The sequence below is a fragment of the Anopheles cruzii genome, chromosome 2 (assembly GCF_943734635.1).
Source record: "Anopheles cruzii chromosome 2, idAnoCruzAS_RS32_06, whole genome shotgun sequence".
In the NCBI taxonomy this organism is placed as follows: Eukaryota; Metazoa; Arthropoda; class Insecta; order Diptera; family Culicidae; genus Anopheles; species Anopheles cruzii.
The window spans coordinates 49,861,068-49,875,383 of record NC_069144.1 but is presented as its reverse complement, the minus strand read 5'-3'; the positions used below and the strand labels follow the sequence as shown (position 1 = coordinate 49,875,383).

Below are 14,316 nucleotides of genomic sequence, written 5' to 3'. Positions count from 1 at the left end.
TGCGGATCACAGCATTCCCTCCGTTGGACGTCACACACCGGACGTAGCGCTTGTTGAGCTTGCACATGCTTCCGACAGATTAGCTTCCTGCCAAGGCCCCGGGGCCACCAGTAGCAACAGTAGCAGCCACAGTAACGACCCCGAAGCGGTAGGGTCTGCTCATGCATGTCAGCTCGATCTTCCAGGTGCAACGCCAGGCCTGAGGCCGGATGCGGGCCGTTTGACTATCCCGAGTGAGCTTCCGATACTGTGCAAGTTTCGTCGCTTGCCACCGATTTACCTTGGGCCCGATCGGCGCCAGTACGCCAATCCGATCAGCTATCTCGGTGGACCCCGTTTGGATCGGAACGCTGGTAAACGTGGGTCGGTCGCCTCCAGTCAAGGCGATAGCCTAACTAGCATAAACTCGATCATGTCGATAGATTAGAAGCGAACGATCGTCAAATAAAAACAAAACATAAAAACACGGAACACGGAAAGCACCTCCCGCGTTTGTCAATGTCCGAAAATTGTACAGCACCGCTCCAAAATTTATTCCGATCGAATTAGAATGCCTGGAGTGGTTTGTCAAAAAACAGATAAATGTAAAGCATTGGGGCATCGGGCAGAAGCCATATTATTTTGAAGCCTAATCGTAATATTTCTCATGTTCACCCGTTGATTTAAACAAATCCTTTTTTGTGTGATAAATTGCAAATCGTGTATGTATTTACTTGGTAATACTTATCAATTTGCACCACAACTTTATGGAACTCATCCCGAATAATTTGTTTAGTTTTATTTGCTTTTATCCTAATTTGATGAACGTTCGTTCTCTACGCTTTCGTTTTCATTTGTCCGATAGCGTATTTTCTGTGACATCGATATGCCCGCTTAAAGAACCGTCGAAACGTGAAACTAACATGCAGTATTTCCTGTATGTCTGATACTTTTCGCTGGACACTTTCTAGCATCCGCTACCCTTTTCCGTCAAATTTGTATATATGTTTACGCTATTTCATGTTGGTTCTTCAACCTGGTGTACTTTGCACTGTCTTTCCTGTACATGTTAAACGATACGATATCCATTAGGAAAGTTTGAATAAAAATACAAAGTACATGAATAATGTTGTAGAGGTTATGTTACGTTAAGGAGCTCCTTTTCAAGTCCATTCGCGTACCAACGCAAGAGCACATGTCGCTGATGCTCCTGCCACTGGTGGCTTGCACTATGAAGCCAGCCAGAGTTTGATACTGCGTCAGAGGAAAATTGTGTACTTTTGTGTTTCGTTCTAAATAGCATCATCATTCCTGAGATCAATGGAAACTATGAGTACGGTCCCTTCATCGTCTGTCCGGCTGCATCATCTCTCTCGTCAGTGCCGGTTAAAGATTGATCGGTTCAGTAGCGTTTGCCCGCTTAAAAAACGATTGTTACTTTCACCCCACCGAAAAGACGGGTAACGATCGCTCGGTAACCAGGAAACTTTCTTGTACACAGAATCAAATTAAACGCATTTCATTGTTGTTTCCACTGAAAAAAGATTCCTTTGCTTCACCCTTATCATCCCGTTGTTGTCAGCTCCTATCGTTCTAAATGCTAATATTCTTCAATAATTAAAACCACTGTTTACTCGGTGTAATGGTGTTTCGATTCAACCGGATCGGCTCCGCTGTCCGACTTCTCTTGTTCAAATATTTATGTTCGTCATGAATCCGTCAAATCCGTTACAGCCGCACCTAGACGCTCGGCTCCTTTGGCAAATCCTCTGCGATGCCGAAGGCCGAAGCCGGAAAGTTAGGCCGGAGGATGCTGTTGGTGTTTTCGAAACGACGATAACGTCGATCATGCAACGGCCGTCGTTTCTTTCTTGAGGGCCGGATCCTCGGACGATGCTTTGGTAGTTTCCTCCTTATCGCCGCTGGTATCCACTGGTAAAACAAGAAAACAATTAGCATTTCAACATCTGGGCCAACCATAATCGTCACTTACTTTTCGCTTCCTTCTCTTCCTTCACATCGCCATCCGTCTTTACATCCTTTTCGATGCGCGGCCTCTTGCGTGATTGACCTCCTTGCTGACCGCTGCCCTTGAACGATCGATTATCCCTGCGGCCACCTTCGCCTTCATCCTCCGAGTCCGAGAATTCGTTGTCCGGCACTATTCGCTTATCTTTGTCCTGCTGAGGCAAGCGCTCGTCCTTGTCCACCTTGTCCTCGTCCTCCGATTCCTCGTTGATCGCGTCCTCTGGTATCGCCTGCACCTGCACGCCGGGGGCATGCGGCAGCATTCGCAGGTTTTCAAACAGCCGATTCTTGATCTTCTCCAGATACTCGGTCGTGTTTTGGTTCGACATGTTGCTGGGGCTGATGTGCAGCTTGAAATCGGGGCCAAAGTACTCGAAGTAATCGTTGTACGGCAGCTCGTTCGCGATCTCCACCCCGAGCGCCACGGACGTTTCGTACGTCCAGCAGCGGGACACGTTGCGGATCGTGTACCCGCCTCCACCCACCATCAGGAACGGAAGATTGTACTTCTTCACAAACTCCACACATTTGCCGTGGCCCTTCACGGTCAGATTGAAGCAACCGAGCCGATCGCCGGTCAGGGAATCGGCACCACACTGCAGCACCACGGCCGACGGTTGGAACGTTTCCATCACCTTCGAGATGATCGGCACGAAGATCGAATCGTACGACTCGTCGTCCATTCCGTCGCGTAGCGGAATGTTGACGGCGTAGTACTTTCCACGCCCCGCACCAATGTCACGCAGATCGCCGGTACCCGGGAAGTACTCGCCGTACTTGTGGAAGCTGACGGTCATCACACGATCGGTCGTGTAGAACGCTTCCTCCACGCCGTCCCCATGGTGGACATCGATGTCGATGTACAACACGCGCTGGTGATACTTTAGCAGCTCCAGAATCCCCAGCACGATGTCGTTCACGTAGCAGAATCCTGATGCTTCCGACTTTTTCGCATGATGCAGACCCCCGCCCCAGTTGATACAGATCTCCGAGGCCTGCTTGTTGAGTTTGACGGCGGCAGCCACCGAACCACCGGCCGACAGTTGGCAAAATTCGTACAATCCATCAAACACCGGACAGTCCTCTCCGACATTGACTGTCGCATGTAACAAAGAACGACAATTGATTAAATTACAAATCGGAGGTGCTTTTGTTTAGTGGCCGTCAGACTTACAGCGCTGCATGTGCTTGTTGTACTCTGACATGTTATCTGGGCGGATTGACCGCAAGAAGCGAATGTAGTCGTCGGAGTGGAACTTGGTCATCTCGTCGGCAGTCGCCTTGTGCGGACGCTAAAAACGGGACGGCGTACCAAATCAGTACCACAGTGTTGTCTTATTTTTTAAATGCTATCCGCTTACGTAGATTTCCATCTTTCGGTACAAGCCATAGTTCAGCAGCAAGTTGTGTGTCATACGTATGCGGTGTGGCTTCATCGGGTGTCCCTGGCCATAGTAATAGTTACCAATGTCGCCTGGTAAAAAGCAAGAAACATATCGTTACGCTTAGTGTTCTATTAGGTGCTAATTATCGAATCGCAAACAACTTTCGGACAAGCTAATTCAGTTTCGACAATTTACGACCATCATAACCTAGCGATCACTTTGTACGCTCCACCGTAGCTCGCAAAGCGTACACCATTTTCGCATCGGTCGCCACTCACGCTCGAGACCGGGTGCTCATTAGGCAACCGTACTTTTCGATCTGACTCGCGTTGTCTCGCTCACCATAGCGACCCTCAGGCAAGCGAGCGAAAGAGTCGACAATGTGGGCAACGCAAAAGAAATGAATGGCTGTTGATGGTACGGTTGCAAGTTCTCACTAGGCGACAGTGGTCTTAAAATTTCAAAACTGTACCCACAGTCCGTGGGGCAATTTGGCAAACCGCCCACAACGCAGAACGCTAACGAAGAAGAAACTATTGCTTTGCCTACGCTTTTGGTGCAACACTTACTATCGTAGTAGTAACAAACTCGTTTCTTGCTGTGTGACTGCATTTTCCCTAAATCTCACAAGCGACGACTCGTCGATCTTTTCCGCGAGCACTACGTCTTGCCTTTAAACAAACACCGATCGCTGGAGGATCTTAAACGAACGGCACACTGTGCGGTCACGTAGAGATTACAGAAAGCGCGGTAACCGACGGAAACTGTTACACGCTAAAAAACAAAAGTACGCGGCATCCGAAAACTGGACTATCCGTCCGGAGAAGCGCTTTTTGTGCCCTTCGTCCTTGTGACAAGCAGATCGGTGAGTGCCGCCGGCGAGTGGAGTTTAGATGGGTTTGGCGAAATGTCAACGGATGCATCTAAAAGTAACTTTTTACTTTTAAATAAATTGAGATTTCTTTTGCACATTCTATAATTCAAAGTGTCGTGTTGTATTTCTCTTGCGCACTGGATGAAATTAGTGGCATGCTTGCAGATACATGCAAAATAAACGGGTTGCGTGTTGCATGTTTTTAACCAATCACGATGCAGTATTTGTGGCACAGTGGACGACAACGGCATCACAATGAAGATTTCAACCAATCAGGATGCAATTGTAGGATATTCCTAACATTAATCGTCTACTAATTTTTCAATTAAATAGGAAAACGATTAATGTTAGGAATTACTCAATACAGTAATCGTGTTGTTCTAGCACAAGAATATTTTATTACCGTCGTTCAGTCCATTACAACTTTTTTTGCTCTCGGTCACGCATATTCTCATTCGTCTTAGATCAGACGTTAGAAGACGATTGGACAGGAAAAAAACAATAAATTCAAGAGAAACATGGCAGCATAAACAGAGAGCATTGGCAGCAGAGAGAGAGAGAGAGAGATGTTTCTCAGGAAGCTTGGAGCTATCAGCTAAAACTCCTTCGCTCAGATTGAATTTAGTTGGTTCGCAGAGTTTACAAAGTCCGGTCAAATTTCGAAAAGTCGTTGTTTGGTGTTTGTCGATTGTTGACGCTGGACTCCCGATTCGCATTCTCTCTCTCGCCCGCTCTCCGTTTGTCTTCGGTTTGTTTGGACTCGGATTTGTTCGGGATTTTCGTAGGTTGGGGTAAATAAACCTAAATTAACTAACTATTGTTATTAAACTATTAAACTACGATATACTTTTATTAAAGATAATAGTTAGTTTAGTATATAAAAAAACGAATGTCAGGCAGCTCAAAGTCTCTATAATACATGAAAAACGAAAAAACGGTTGCGTGCGCGTGAATCGAGCATCGAATGAGAAAAGAAGGTCTGTTTTGAGGCTCAAACACAACAAAAAACAAACCCGAATTTCGTAAAAGTGACGTGTTAAAGGATTCTTCCCCCACTCGGAATCGATTGCCGGATTTACGTTCGATTTGTTGTGCATTAATATTAAGAGTAGTGTTTTTCTTCGATCATACAATTTTCCAGCAACGCAATTCGTCAAGCTGTGCATGTGTGTGGATGCTGCCTGTTTGCGATAGTAGTAAGCAGGTCCTGTAGTAGGCGGACCAATCCGCCTTGTGTCGCGTTGCTCCAGCAACCGTCCAGGAAGAGCATCTGCAAGTGTGTGTGTGTGCACCGAGATAGAAAGGATAAACCTGGTGCGTCGTGCTTTGACTGTGTGTGCCCGCTCCGTATTTGTGAAGCAATCGCGCGAATGTGTGTTCGAAAAAGGGTTGAACATAAAATTGCGCTCATTTGCTGATGTTCAAAATATTTCGTATTCAAGAAGCCTCGGGTTGATAACCATTTGCGAATCGAAACAGTGGCCAATTAACCGTTCGATGTTTGTAAAAACGCGTAAACTGTACTCGACATTCGCCATTAAGACAACGTTCCGACCGGCCTCCGTCTCGGCGAGACAAAAAGGAAAACAAAATGCGTTTCCCTAAAAGGAGTACAATGGTGGCCAGATGGGCACCTGAGAAGCAATAACGTGAGTGTTGGTGTTGGTGCCCGACGGGCAGACGGGCACGGAACGAACCGGTGAGGGAGAGAAAAAAGGACAAAACAACTAGGCAACTCGACGGAACTAGGAGCGGGGTCGACAGCCGACGGAGAGAATGAGAGAAGGCGAGAGCGGCCATCACCGATTGTGCCGAAACCGGGCCTTTGGCTCCCCGCGGAGGGCCCGGCTTCGGAACGCGTTATTTTCGTGGTACACACACGCATTTGGCCGATCCGTCGGGGGTATGGCCGCGCTGTCTATTTGTTCCGTATTCCCGGTCCGCGCGGTGCCTGTTTTTTCCGTCGCAACTCTTCTCGGTTCGTTGATCGGTGTTGCTCCCGGGGCCGCCCTGGCACCAATTGCATCGCTTTGCGCGCGCGTGCGTGCGTGCGTACGTGTGCGTGCCCTGCATGTGGGCCCCGGACATGCCGAAATCGGAACGTTTCGGAAGGTTTTATTTTTCGGCCTTCATGTACACTAATCGAGTGAACGCTTTAAGAGTCTCTCTTTCTTTCACCCTTTTGGTACACCCAAGAACCTACTTTTCAAATCGACGGTTGCGCCACTCGTCTTCAGATTGAAGTCAAATTTGTTTCGCGACGCAAGTGACAGTTTGACGCTAAAGAAACACACAACAAAAAAGGAGTGCAGTAAAATTTGTTTAAGCACATCCTCCGTTTCTTCCTCGAAACGCACACACACCTTGCCGTCATCTGCTGGGTCGCACTCACACCGAGACGTCTGTGTCGCGTATAGCCAATCCTCCGGAAGCGAACGAACGAACGAAGGATGCGTGCGTGTTGGGTTCAAAATTTTGGGATCACCTGTGAGTGTGTTGTTTTTGGGAAAACTTTCGATTAGTGAGAACATTTTCACCGGCGCAATTTCAGTAGCACACAGTTACACACACATCCAAGGATGCGTATCACAGCGATGTGAAAGGATCACAGCAAGGACGAAGGAAACCGAGAGTCGCGCGTGTGTCGGCTCTTTTGTTCTCCTTCTCGTATCCACGTATCGATTCCACTGCGATGGTGTTGGTGTTGTGGTCGGCACAGGAACCAACCACGCAGGAAGGGTGCTCCGGAAAAGTGTCCTCTCTCTAGTCCTTGTCCACCAACGGGCACTGCGGTTGCTGTGTGTGCGTGTGTGTGTGCGGGAAAAGTTATCAACACGGGGCATGTCGCCGTCGCTCGCTAGTTGCGGTTTTAATGCTTGAAAACAAGTGAATAGTTTCCGCATGCTGTCGCCACGCTGGCGGTGCTTGAGATTTTATGGTTCAAGACATTCGTGAAAATGATTCTTCGCGTAGCAGGTTCGGCGCGCTAAAGCGGAAACCCCATTAAAAAAGTTTGGCGACAGTCACTTATTAGTTGATGATGTATATTTCTATATCCTTTCCTTTCGCCGACAGTGCAGCAGATTAAAAGCTTGTGATGGTGCAAAAAGTGAAATAGAAAATTTGGGGGGGGGCATTACAGTGAGAAGAGAAAATTGTGGGCTAGCGTAGACGGTGTGCTTGATTCCGATAAATAGTGTTGTGGCCGGAGTACCCGTTGTTATTGGTTGCCCAAGGAGCTGGCTCCCGTGCCGTGGATTATTTCGTCGCCGTCGCTCACAGTGCTCGGTAAAGGATAATGAAATAAAGGTAAGCGGAAGCGTGGTACGGTCAAGTTTCCACCGTCTACACTTCTTATCAAACACTCAACTCATGGTATTCGAATTACCTTATATTGACCCTAGGCTTAAAGGAGGAGATTAGCACTTACTACGAACAAACCATGCATTTTGGATATCGGGTATTTGGGCTCACTCAATCCTCGATTGGTCATAGGTTAGCAGTCCGACCCCAATGCCCCTTTCGCTGTGAAATGTCGGTCAGATAGACGCACGGCTTTTCCACGCTGTTTGCTTTCTGATAACACCCCTGAGGGGCTGATAGCGCGAGGAAGTATCAAAATTTATCGATTTCTTCCGGCCCAGATCCGTGACAAAACGGTCCGCGGGCGTGTTTTGAGAAAACCAACGCTCGTTATCGCGTGTCTCGGTCGAGTAGTCTGTTCGTGTGTGTGCGTGTGCCATCCGAAGGCATCGGTGATGGATTGTTGGCTATTGGGACACGTGAAGTCACGAGTGATGACTCCGAGAAAGCAACCTTAAGGTCTGTGATCTCTCTCTATGCTGGGCTCTTTGTGCTGTTAGTTTCGGTCAATTACTTTTCGGTGTTAAAATATTCATTTCAATCGAATTGAGCCCTTGCGAGCAGTCAATTAGGGATCACCATTACCCGGAAGTCCCTCTGGTTGGCTTCCGGAGAGCAGTCGGAAAACAAACTCCGAACTCCATTCCTTTCGCACACGCATGCGTTTTCATGTTGGTTTGTTTGGCGCTGAGGTAATGCTCGCCAGTCCTGATGGTTTTTGGTTTGGGATTCGTGCCACGATAAGAGAAGATGTTTGTGAACATTTTCGGTAACTAGTTTTCTCCATAATTTTGGGCCCGATCAATCGATTTAGTTTTTGTGAGTCGAAAACCAATGTTTGAATGCTTAGTTAGGTAAATCATACCGCTTATGAGGTAATTCTATTCAAAGGCAAAGGCTCGTGAAATGGAGGCTGCAGTTAAGCTCTTCGTCGAGAGAAACAACGCGAGGTACTCCTAAGAAGACCCACAACGGGTTGCATATGTTGATGAGCAGCTGGCCGGTGTAGTTGGTTGATGCTAACAAAACACCACACCACAGCGACGGTGGTCTCGGTGAGACACGATGCAGCGAATGCCCCACCGAAACCCGACACAAAATCATAAACTGGGCGCGCGTCTTAAAGAAAGAATCTGACTGAATGGCGGTTCGTCGGAGTGCAGACCCCGTGAACCGCACCGTGACACACGATGGCAGAGGAAAAGGAACCTCACGCACGGCTGCGATTGAAGATACAAATCATTCTCACCCCGCCAACGGACCCAGAACTCCGAACATTCAAAATAGATCGTGCCTCACCTTTCTTCGCGTCGTGTGTGTCGCAATTATGTTTCCGTTTCCTTCCCTGCTGTTTTAAGTTTAGAAAATATTTCTCAACGATGAGATAAACAAAGCTGAGATAAAGTGGAGCATCTTCCGGTCGGTGTGTCACGCAGTTGCCTTGCGGCGGTGTCGCAGATGCCGATCGTCGAGAGCGTGTAGAAGATAAAAGTGAACTTTAAGTGAACGCGAAACGTGTACTGACGACGACAACCGGCACCGTTGAAGCGAAAGATCGGCTTCATACATTAAACGACGCCGGCGGGCAACATATTTACCCCTCCTGCACTTAGTGTGGCAAAAGTATCGTGAATAGAACCACCCCCGAGGCTTGGGCTCATATTTTCTCTGTACTCTCGTGAAGGCGACTTTTTTGCCGTTTCGTGTGGTCCACATATTCCTTATCTGTGTTATTATTTGGCGTTTCTCCGACACTAGAGGAATCGGTTTTTACACTGTTCGGTCTCGGTGGCCAGCCGGCCGTGCCCCAAATGACATTTCGAACTCCCTTTATACCATTAACGGAGTACCGGAGCGGAAAGTTGCTGCTGCTGCTGTGTGTGTGGCTGGCATCGTGTGTTTTTTCGGTTCATTTCACGCTCAGCAGGGGTCCAACTTTTTATGCTTCTATGCTCCACTGGACGGTCAGCGGCTGTGTTGGTCCGGCACGATCTCCGTCCGGCAGCTGATGTCTGGCTGGTTTTTTCTTCGTTTGATTTTTTTTGCGCTGTCGAATTAGTGGTTTAAGTTTTTTCCCCCTCGATTATCGGTCACAGCCACGGAGCAAGTTCGTCAGCCAGACAGCCTCAGCTGACGATTCCCTTTCTTCGCACAGCAGCAACAAGGTCACCAACATTAATGCTGCTGCTGCTTCTGTGCCGGATCCAGTAAAGGGGTGTCCAATTTCACGAGATGACGTGATGACATGTTCAGGTTCCAAATGTCGAGTTTGCGTTTTATCTGGGTTAGGTTTTTTCGGTGGCTGATCCAAATACGGCAACCAATCAATCGTTGTTTGATCAAAGCCCAGCGAGAGGCACTCGGGCATGCTCCCTGCTCGCGCTTTTGTGGTCACAATCACAATCACAAGTATTGATTTTTAGCTTAAGGAATCAAGAGTTGATTTTAAAACAGCTTTTATCGGATCGATCGATCGAATCGAAATGCTGAGGAAATATTCGCTTACATGCATCTTTATGAACCTTGTAAAGGACTTTTTTCTGGCTACTGAACCAAAAGGTTCCAAGGATTTTATCGTGATTTACACGCTCGGGTCCCTGCTCGGATGCTGTAGCTACAGATTGAGAATAATGCTGCTGCCCCCAGCCCTTCTCGCTCTGTCTGGTTTCTTTTTCCGCTACTTTCCGCGCCAGTTTCCAGGTGGGTGGTAAATGACACTGATTTACGATGGCAGATTTAGTATAATTTATCATTGCACTGCTTCACATTCGTATTCACTTCACAATTGCTTTTTCGCTGCGTTTGCGTTTCTCCGTTCTCGCTCTCGGTGCTGCACACGTTGACAACCTTTTTTGGATTACGTTATTAATTGCTTTCATGCGGGGGTCCAGTTAACGTGCCAACGTTCCGGAGTCAAAGTTTAAGCCTAAAAGTGTTGCCATAAAAGCCCGCCGCGTCAAGCGTTTTCTTTCACCGCCAAATGGCAGAAATTGTACAAGAGTACACTTTCACTTCGACCGGACTGCATGAGCCAACGGGGGAAAAAGGACACAATCCTACATATCACGCCTCAGACAACAATCAAAAGTTTGTTGAACCACCAAGGGCTCGGCCAGCCAGCCAACTGGAGCACATCGTGCAGCGAGAGGTATCCAAAAATATGTTGGTAAAAAAAGGTTTAAAACACGGCCAGGCCAGTTTGTTGCCCGTCCGGGTGGGCGTTTGGGAACCCCGTCTGGTGCGGCTGCCAACATCCGGGCGGGAAGAATATGCTCAACTTAATCAAAAAAGTGCAGCGACAGCACGCTCCGTGGTCCGGCTCCGGGTCGACCGACCGAACGCCAGCCAGCCGTCGTACGGTACACATTTCATCCGCCGCCGTCGTTTTCGTTGGCATCGTTGGGCTCGTTTGACGCGTCCGTCTGGGTAGGAAACCGTCGTCTCGTCGGGTTTGTGGCTTCAAATAAGGATAAAGCGGGTGAAGCTTATTTTGGCCCCATTCTGTTGCGTCTGCGGGAGGCTCCCGGTTAGGTGGGTGCGCAAAAAAGTGCATCAACGATTGAGATAAACGACACAACTTTGTGGAACAGACGCAGAGCAGTGTAAACTGAAGCTCTAATGACCTCTGTCACTTTGATGCTTAGTACCCGTGGCCTATCCAGTTAGTTTGTCACAGGTTCCGTTTCAACATCCTCAATTTGAAATGGATCCTTTTTTGTTTAAATCATTTATTTTTATTTCAGAACACATAGATACAAAAAGTAGTTCTTCTGTCAATCGAGTACTTGACTGTTACATTTTTCGGAACATCCGTCCACCCGGATCGGTGTAGCCAGCAGTCCAGACTTTCGTTTGAAACTTGTGATCCGGTTTTGTGCGCTCAGGAGAGACCGCGTCACGGTGATGGTGAAACTTCCAAGAAGCATGTGGAACCACCAGCAGCAGCCAGGACAACAGCTGGGCGCCGAGCAAACACTACGGTCCGGAAACATCAAACCATTTTAAGCTCACTGAACTGATCTGTATTTCGGCCACAATGTGTGGTTCGTGAATGACGCTAGCGCATGACTCTTTTTCTGGATGCTACATTATTTCACTTACGTTTTTGCTGTACCATTTTGATCGCCATTAACTTGTCCTGATGAAAGTTTACTGGGTGGTTTCCTGATTATCTACCATCATTTTCTCTCTCTGTGTCAGTTCTTGGGTTTGCGATGTATACGGGCATTTTACCTACAATGTGTGTCCCCGGAAAATCCGCCCCAGTGGATGCAGTTCCGGTGTGGACCAAGGTTTTCGCGTCCACATCCACTCCCATCTGCTCTGCTATTGCACAGATTCTACGACAGCGCCCGTAGCGCTTCGTCCTTATTATAGCTCCTCGTCGTCAGTGTCCTACGTATATTTATTCCTCCATTATCCTTCTGGTGAGGCCACAGATCTGGAGCAACACACGGTGCACACACTTGAACTTGCACTCTGTCTCTCTACTTTGTGATGCGCCGTGCCACGCTGCGTCTTCGGCTCCGTACAAGGACATTGGCCCCGAGGTAGCTGCGGGAGGCCGTTAGTATGCTAATGAAACGTCAATTGCCCCTTTGGCGGAGCTGGAAATTCACGCCTCCGGGGTTTTTTTTTTGCCATGGTTTCTACCACGCGTTTCCTCTACCCTCGAAAGGCAGCAGAGTCTGAGTCAAAAAGCATTCAAAATCCGTAATGGGTTCCCGGTGGTGGCGCAGCAAATCTGCATCGAAAAGCTGCAGAACGCCCTCGACCGACGACCGTGTGGAGTGAACTCGGAAGGATTGCAAATTATGTTTCGCGTTGCTCTATTGACTCCCTTACACTTCACTAGTGCCTCTCTCTCTCTCGGTGTGTACGCTTTGGTTCCGGAAGGTGGGCGAAAAATGGTTGCTTAACGCAACAGGGAACCAGGGAGATCAGGGAGATGTAATAGACGGTGTCGGTGGTGGTGCTGCCTGCCACCAACTCTCCGGCCACAGACGGTTCTGTGCCGGCACAGGAACGTGTGTGCCGAGGCCAGCGAAATTTATGTTGGCTTTTTAATGTTTGCTTTATTGCCAGCAGACCGTGGTGCTGTGTTCCTTCGCGTATTGTTGTCTATTTGCTGGTGGTGGCTGGTAAATCTTTTCTCTACAATGAACACTGAATGTTTTACATTGTATCTTCTTTCACGGGCAATTTCCAGCCAGAGGTGCGCTATGGGTGAGAGGGTATCGAATTATGCACACTGTATGCATTTTGAAATCATTCCTGTTCTCAGTGTCGAGCTTCTACTTTTCTTCGCTCCTTTTCGTCATCTCACGACAGAGCTTGGTAGCTGAATGTTTACTTAACTTCGATGCAATCATTAACAATGTTTTCGTTTCCAAAGTTGTGCTCATTCTTCCGGGCTGCAGTGGCCTGTTGTGCCAAACACTACCATTGGAGGATAACAAATCTCACCTTGGAACCGTTTTGCATGAATTAACACCTCGAGGCAGCATGTTGATGCGCAAAAATTTACGCCTAAATATCGCGTGCGTAGCGAAAGCAGCCAATATCTTCCAGTGTCCAGCGTAGCAAACATTGCGGCTGGAGCGCTCCTTCCCATGTACACGGATGTCTCGAAGGCCACCACGGTCGTCATCGGTTGCCAAATGGGCAGCTTCTTGGCTCTGGCGGTTCCATGGGGAAAACTAATTAATCCCCGTGTGTCTAACGTGCGCCGAACACGGACCACAATTCCGGTATCCACCCCTGGGAGCTTTATGTTCCAGAACACGGCGTCTTCAACAAACTGGCTATGCTAAAAAAGAAACAAGTTTCTTTGCAAACGGCTATTCTAATTAATGCTTTGGGGCCACGAAATGACCTTACGCACTAACGACCTATTAGAGGTTAGTTTCGACCAATATTGATCGGGAGACGTAACTCCGGAAGGCTCGAGTGTAGGATTGGCCCATCGGCGGTACCATTTTCTCTTACTCTCTTAATTATTATCGACAGCTGTTCGATCTGGTCGTCGACGGGACCAGTCGCCGCGGCCATACGGGACGACGGGATACGGGTGAGTTCGAAACGAAATCGACCCTTTCTGTGTACCAGCCGTCTCCGTTCCGTTTTGTTGCGTCCTTTCGTTACGCATGTTAATGCTAGCCGGCAATAGCCGAGCCAGCGAGATCCTTTCGAGGGGCACTCCTTTGGGCCGCGATCTCAGACTCTACGGAACAGCTGGCTGTGGGTAATGGGAAATCGACCCCATCATGACATCCGGAACAGTTTCATGTTTTTAGTACTTCAAAGGGCTTTCCTACAGGTCGTTACTGTTACAGATGTTTATGTTGGCACTAAAAAAGGGGTTTTTTGAAATGTTTCACAACCTGGCCCAGGTTTCTCTGTCTCACCTATCCCAAGGCGTCAAAATCAATCGAATTCGACACCATTTTGTTAATGTAAATCATCTTAACACTTCAGCATTATAAATCTGTTATTGTTATTCTTATCTCAACATAGTTCGTTATTTTTGTTTTGCTAACAATTGTGGTCTACTCTCCTTTCAGGTAAGCACAAACATTCCGAGGATCAGCGAGCGTCAGGAACGATGTCCAGTGAATCCAGGCTGGACCCGCACCCACCGCCGTCAGTCAACCTTGATTTATTTAGGAGGCTATTTTGACACAAGAA

The 14,316-nt window shown here is 48.0% G+C and overlaps 1 protein-coding gene across 2 annotated transcripts; it reads right to left on the bottom strand.

The window, feature by feature from the left end:
* Window positions 1-707: 707 nt before the first annotated feature.
* Window positions 708-4,152, bottom strand: LOC128268566 (histone deacetylase HDAC1). 2 transcript variants are annotated; one of them, XM_053005692.1, is made up of 5 exons: window positions 3,962-4,152; window positions 3,369-3,481; window positions 3,182-3,299; window positions 1,969-3,103; window positions 708-1,901 (listed from the first exon to the last, which is right to left on the bottom strand). In XM_053005692.1, exons 1-5 carry the CDS (start codon window positions 4,002-4,004, stop codon window positions 1,826-1,828), a joined length of 1,485 nt encoding a protein of 494 aa, XP_052861652.1. In that variant the 5' UTR covers window positions 4,005-4,152; the 3' UTR covers window positions 708-1,825. The 2 variants fall into 2 exon arrangements, with proteins under 2 accessions (XP_052861652.1, XP_052861650.1); XM_053005690.1 differs by having other exon boundaries at window positions 708-1,911; window positions 1,973-3,103.
* Between the last annotated feature and the right edge of the window lie 10,164 nt (window positions 4,153-14,316).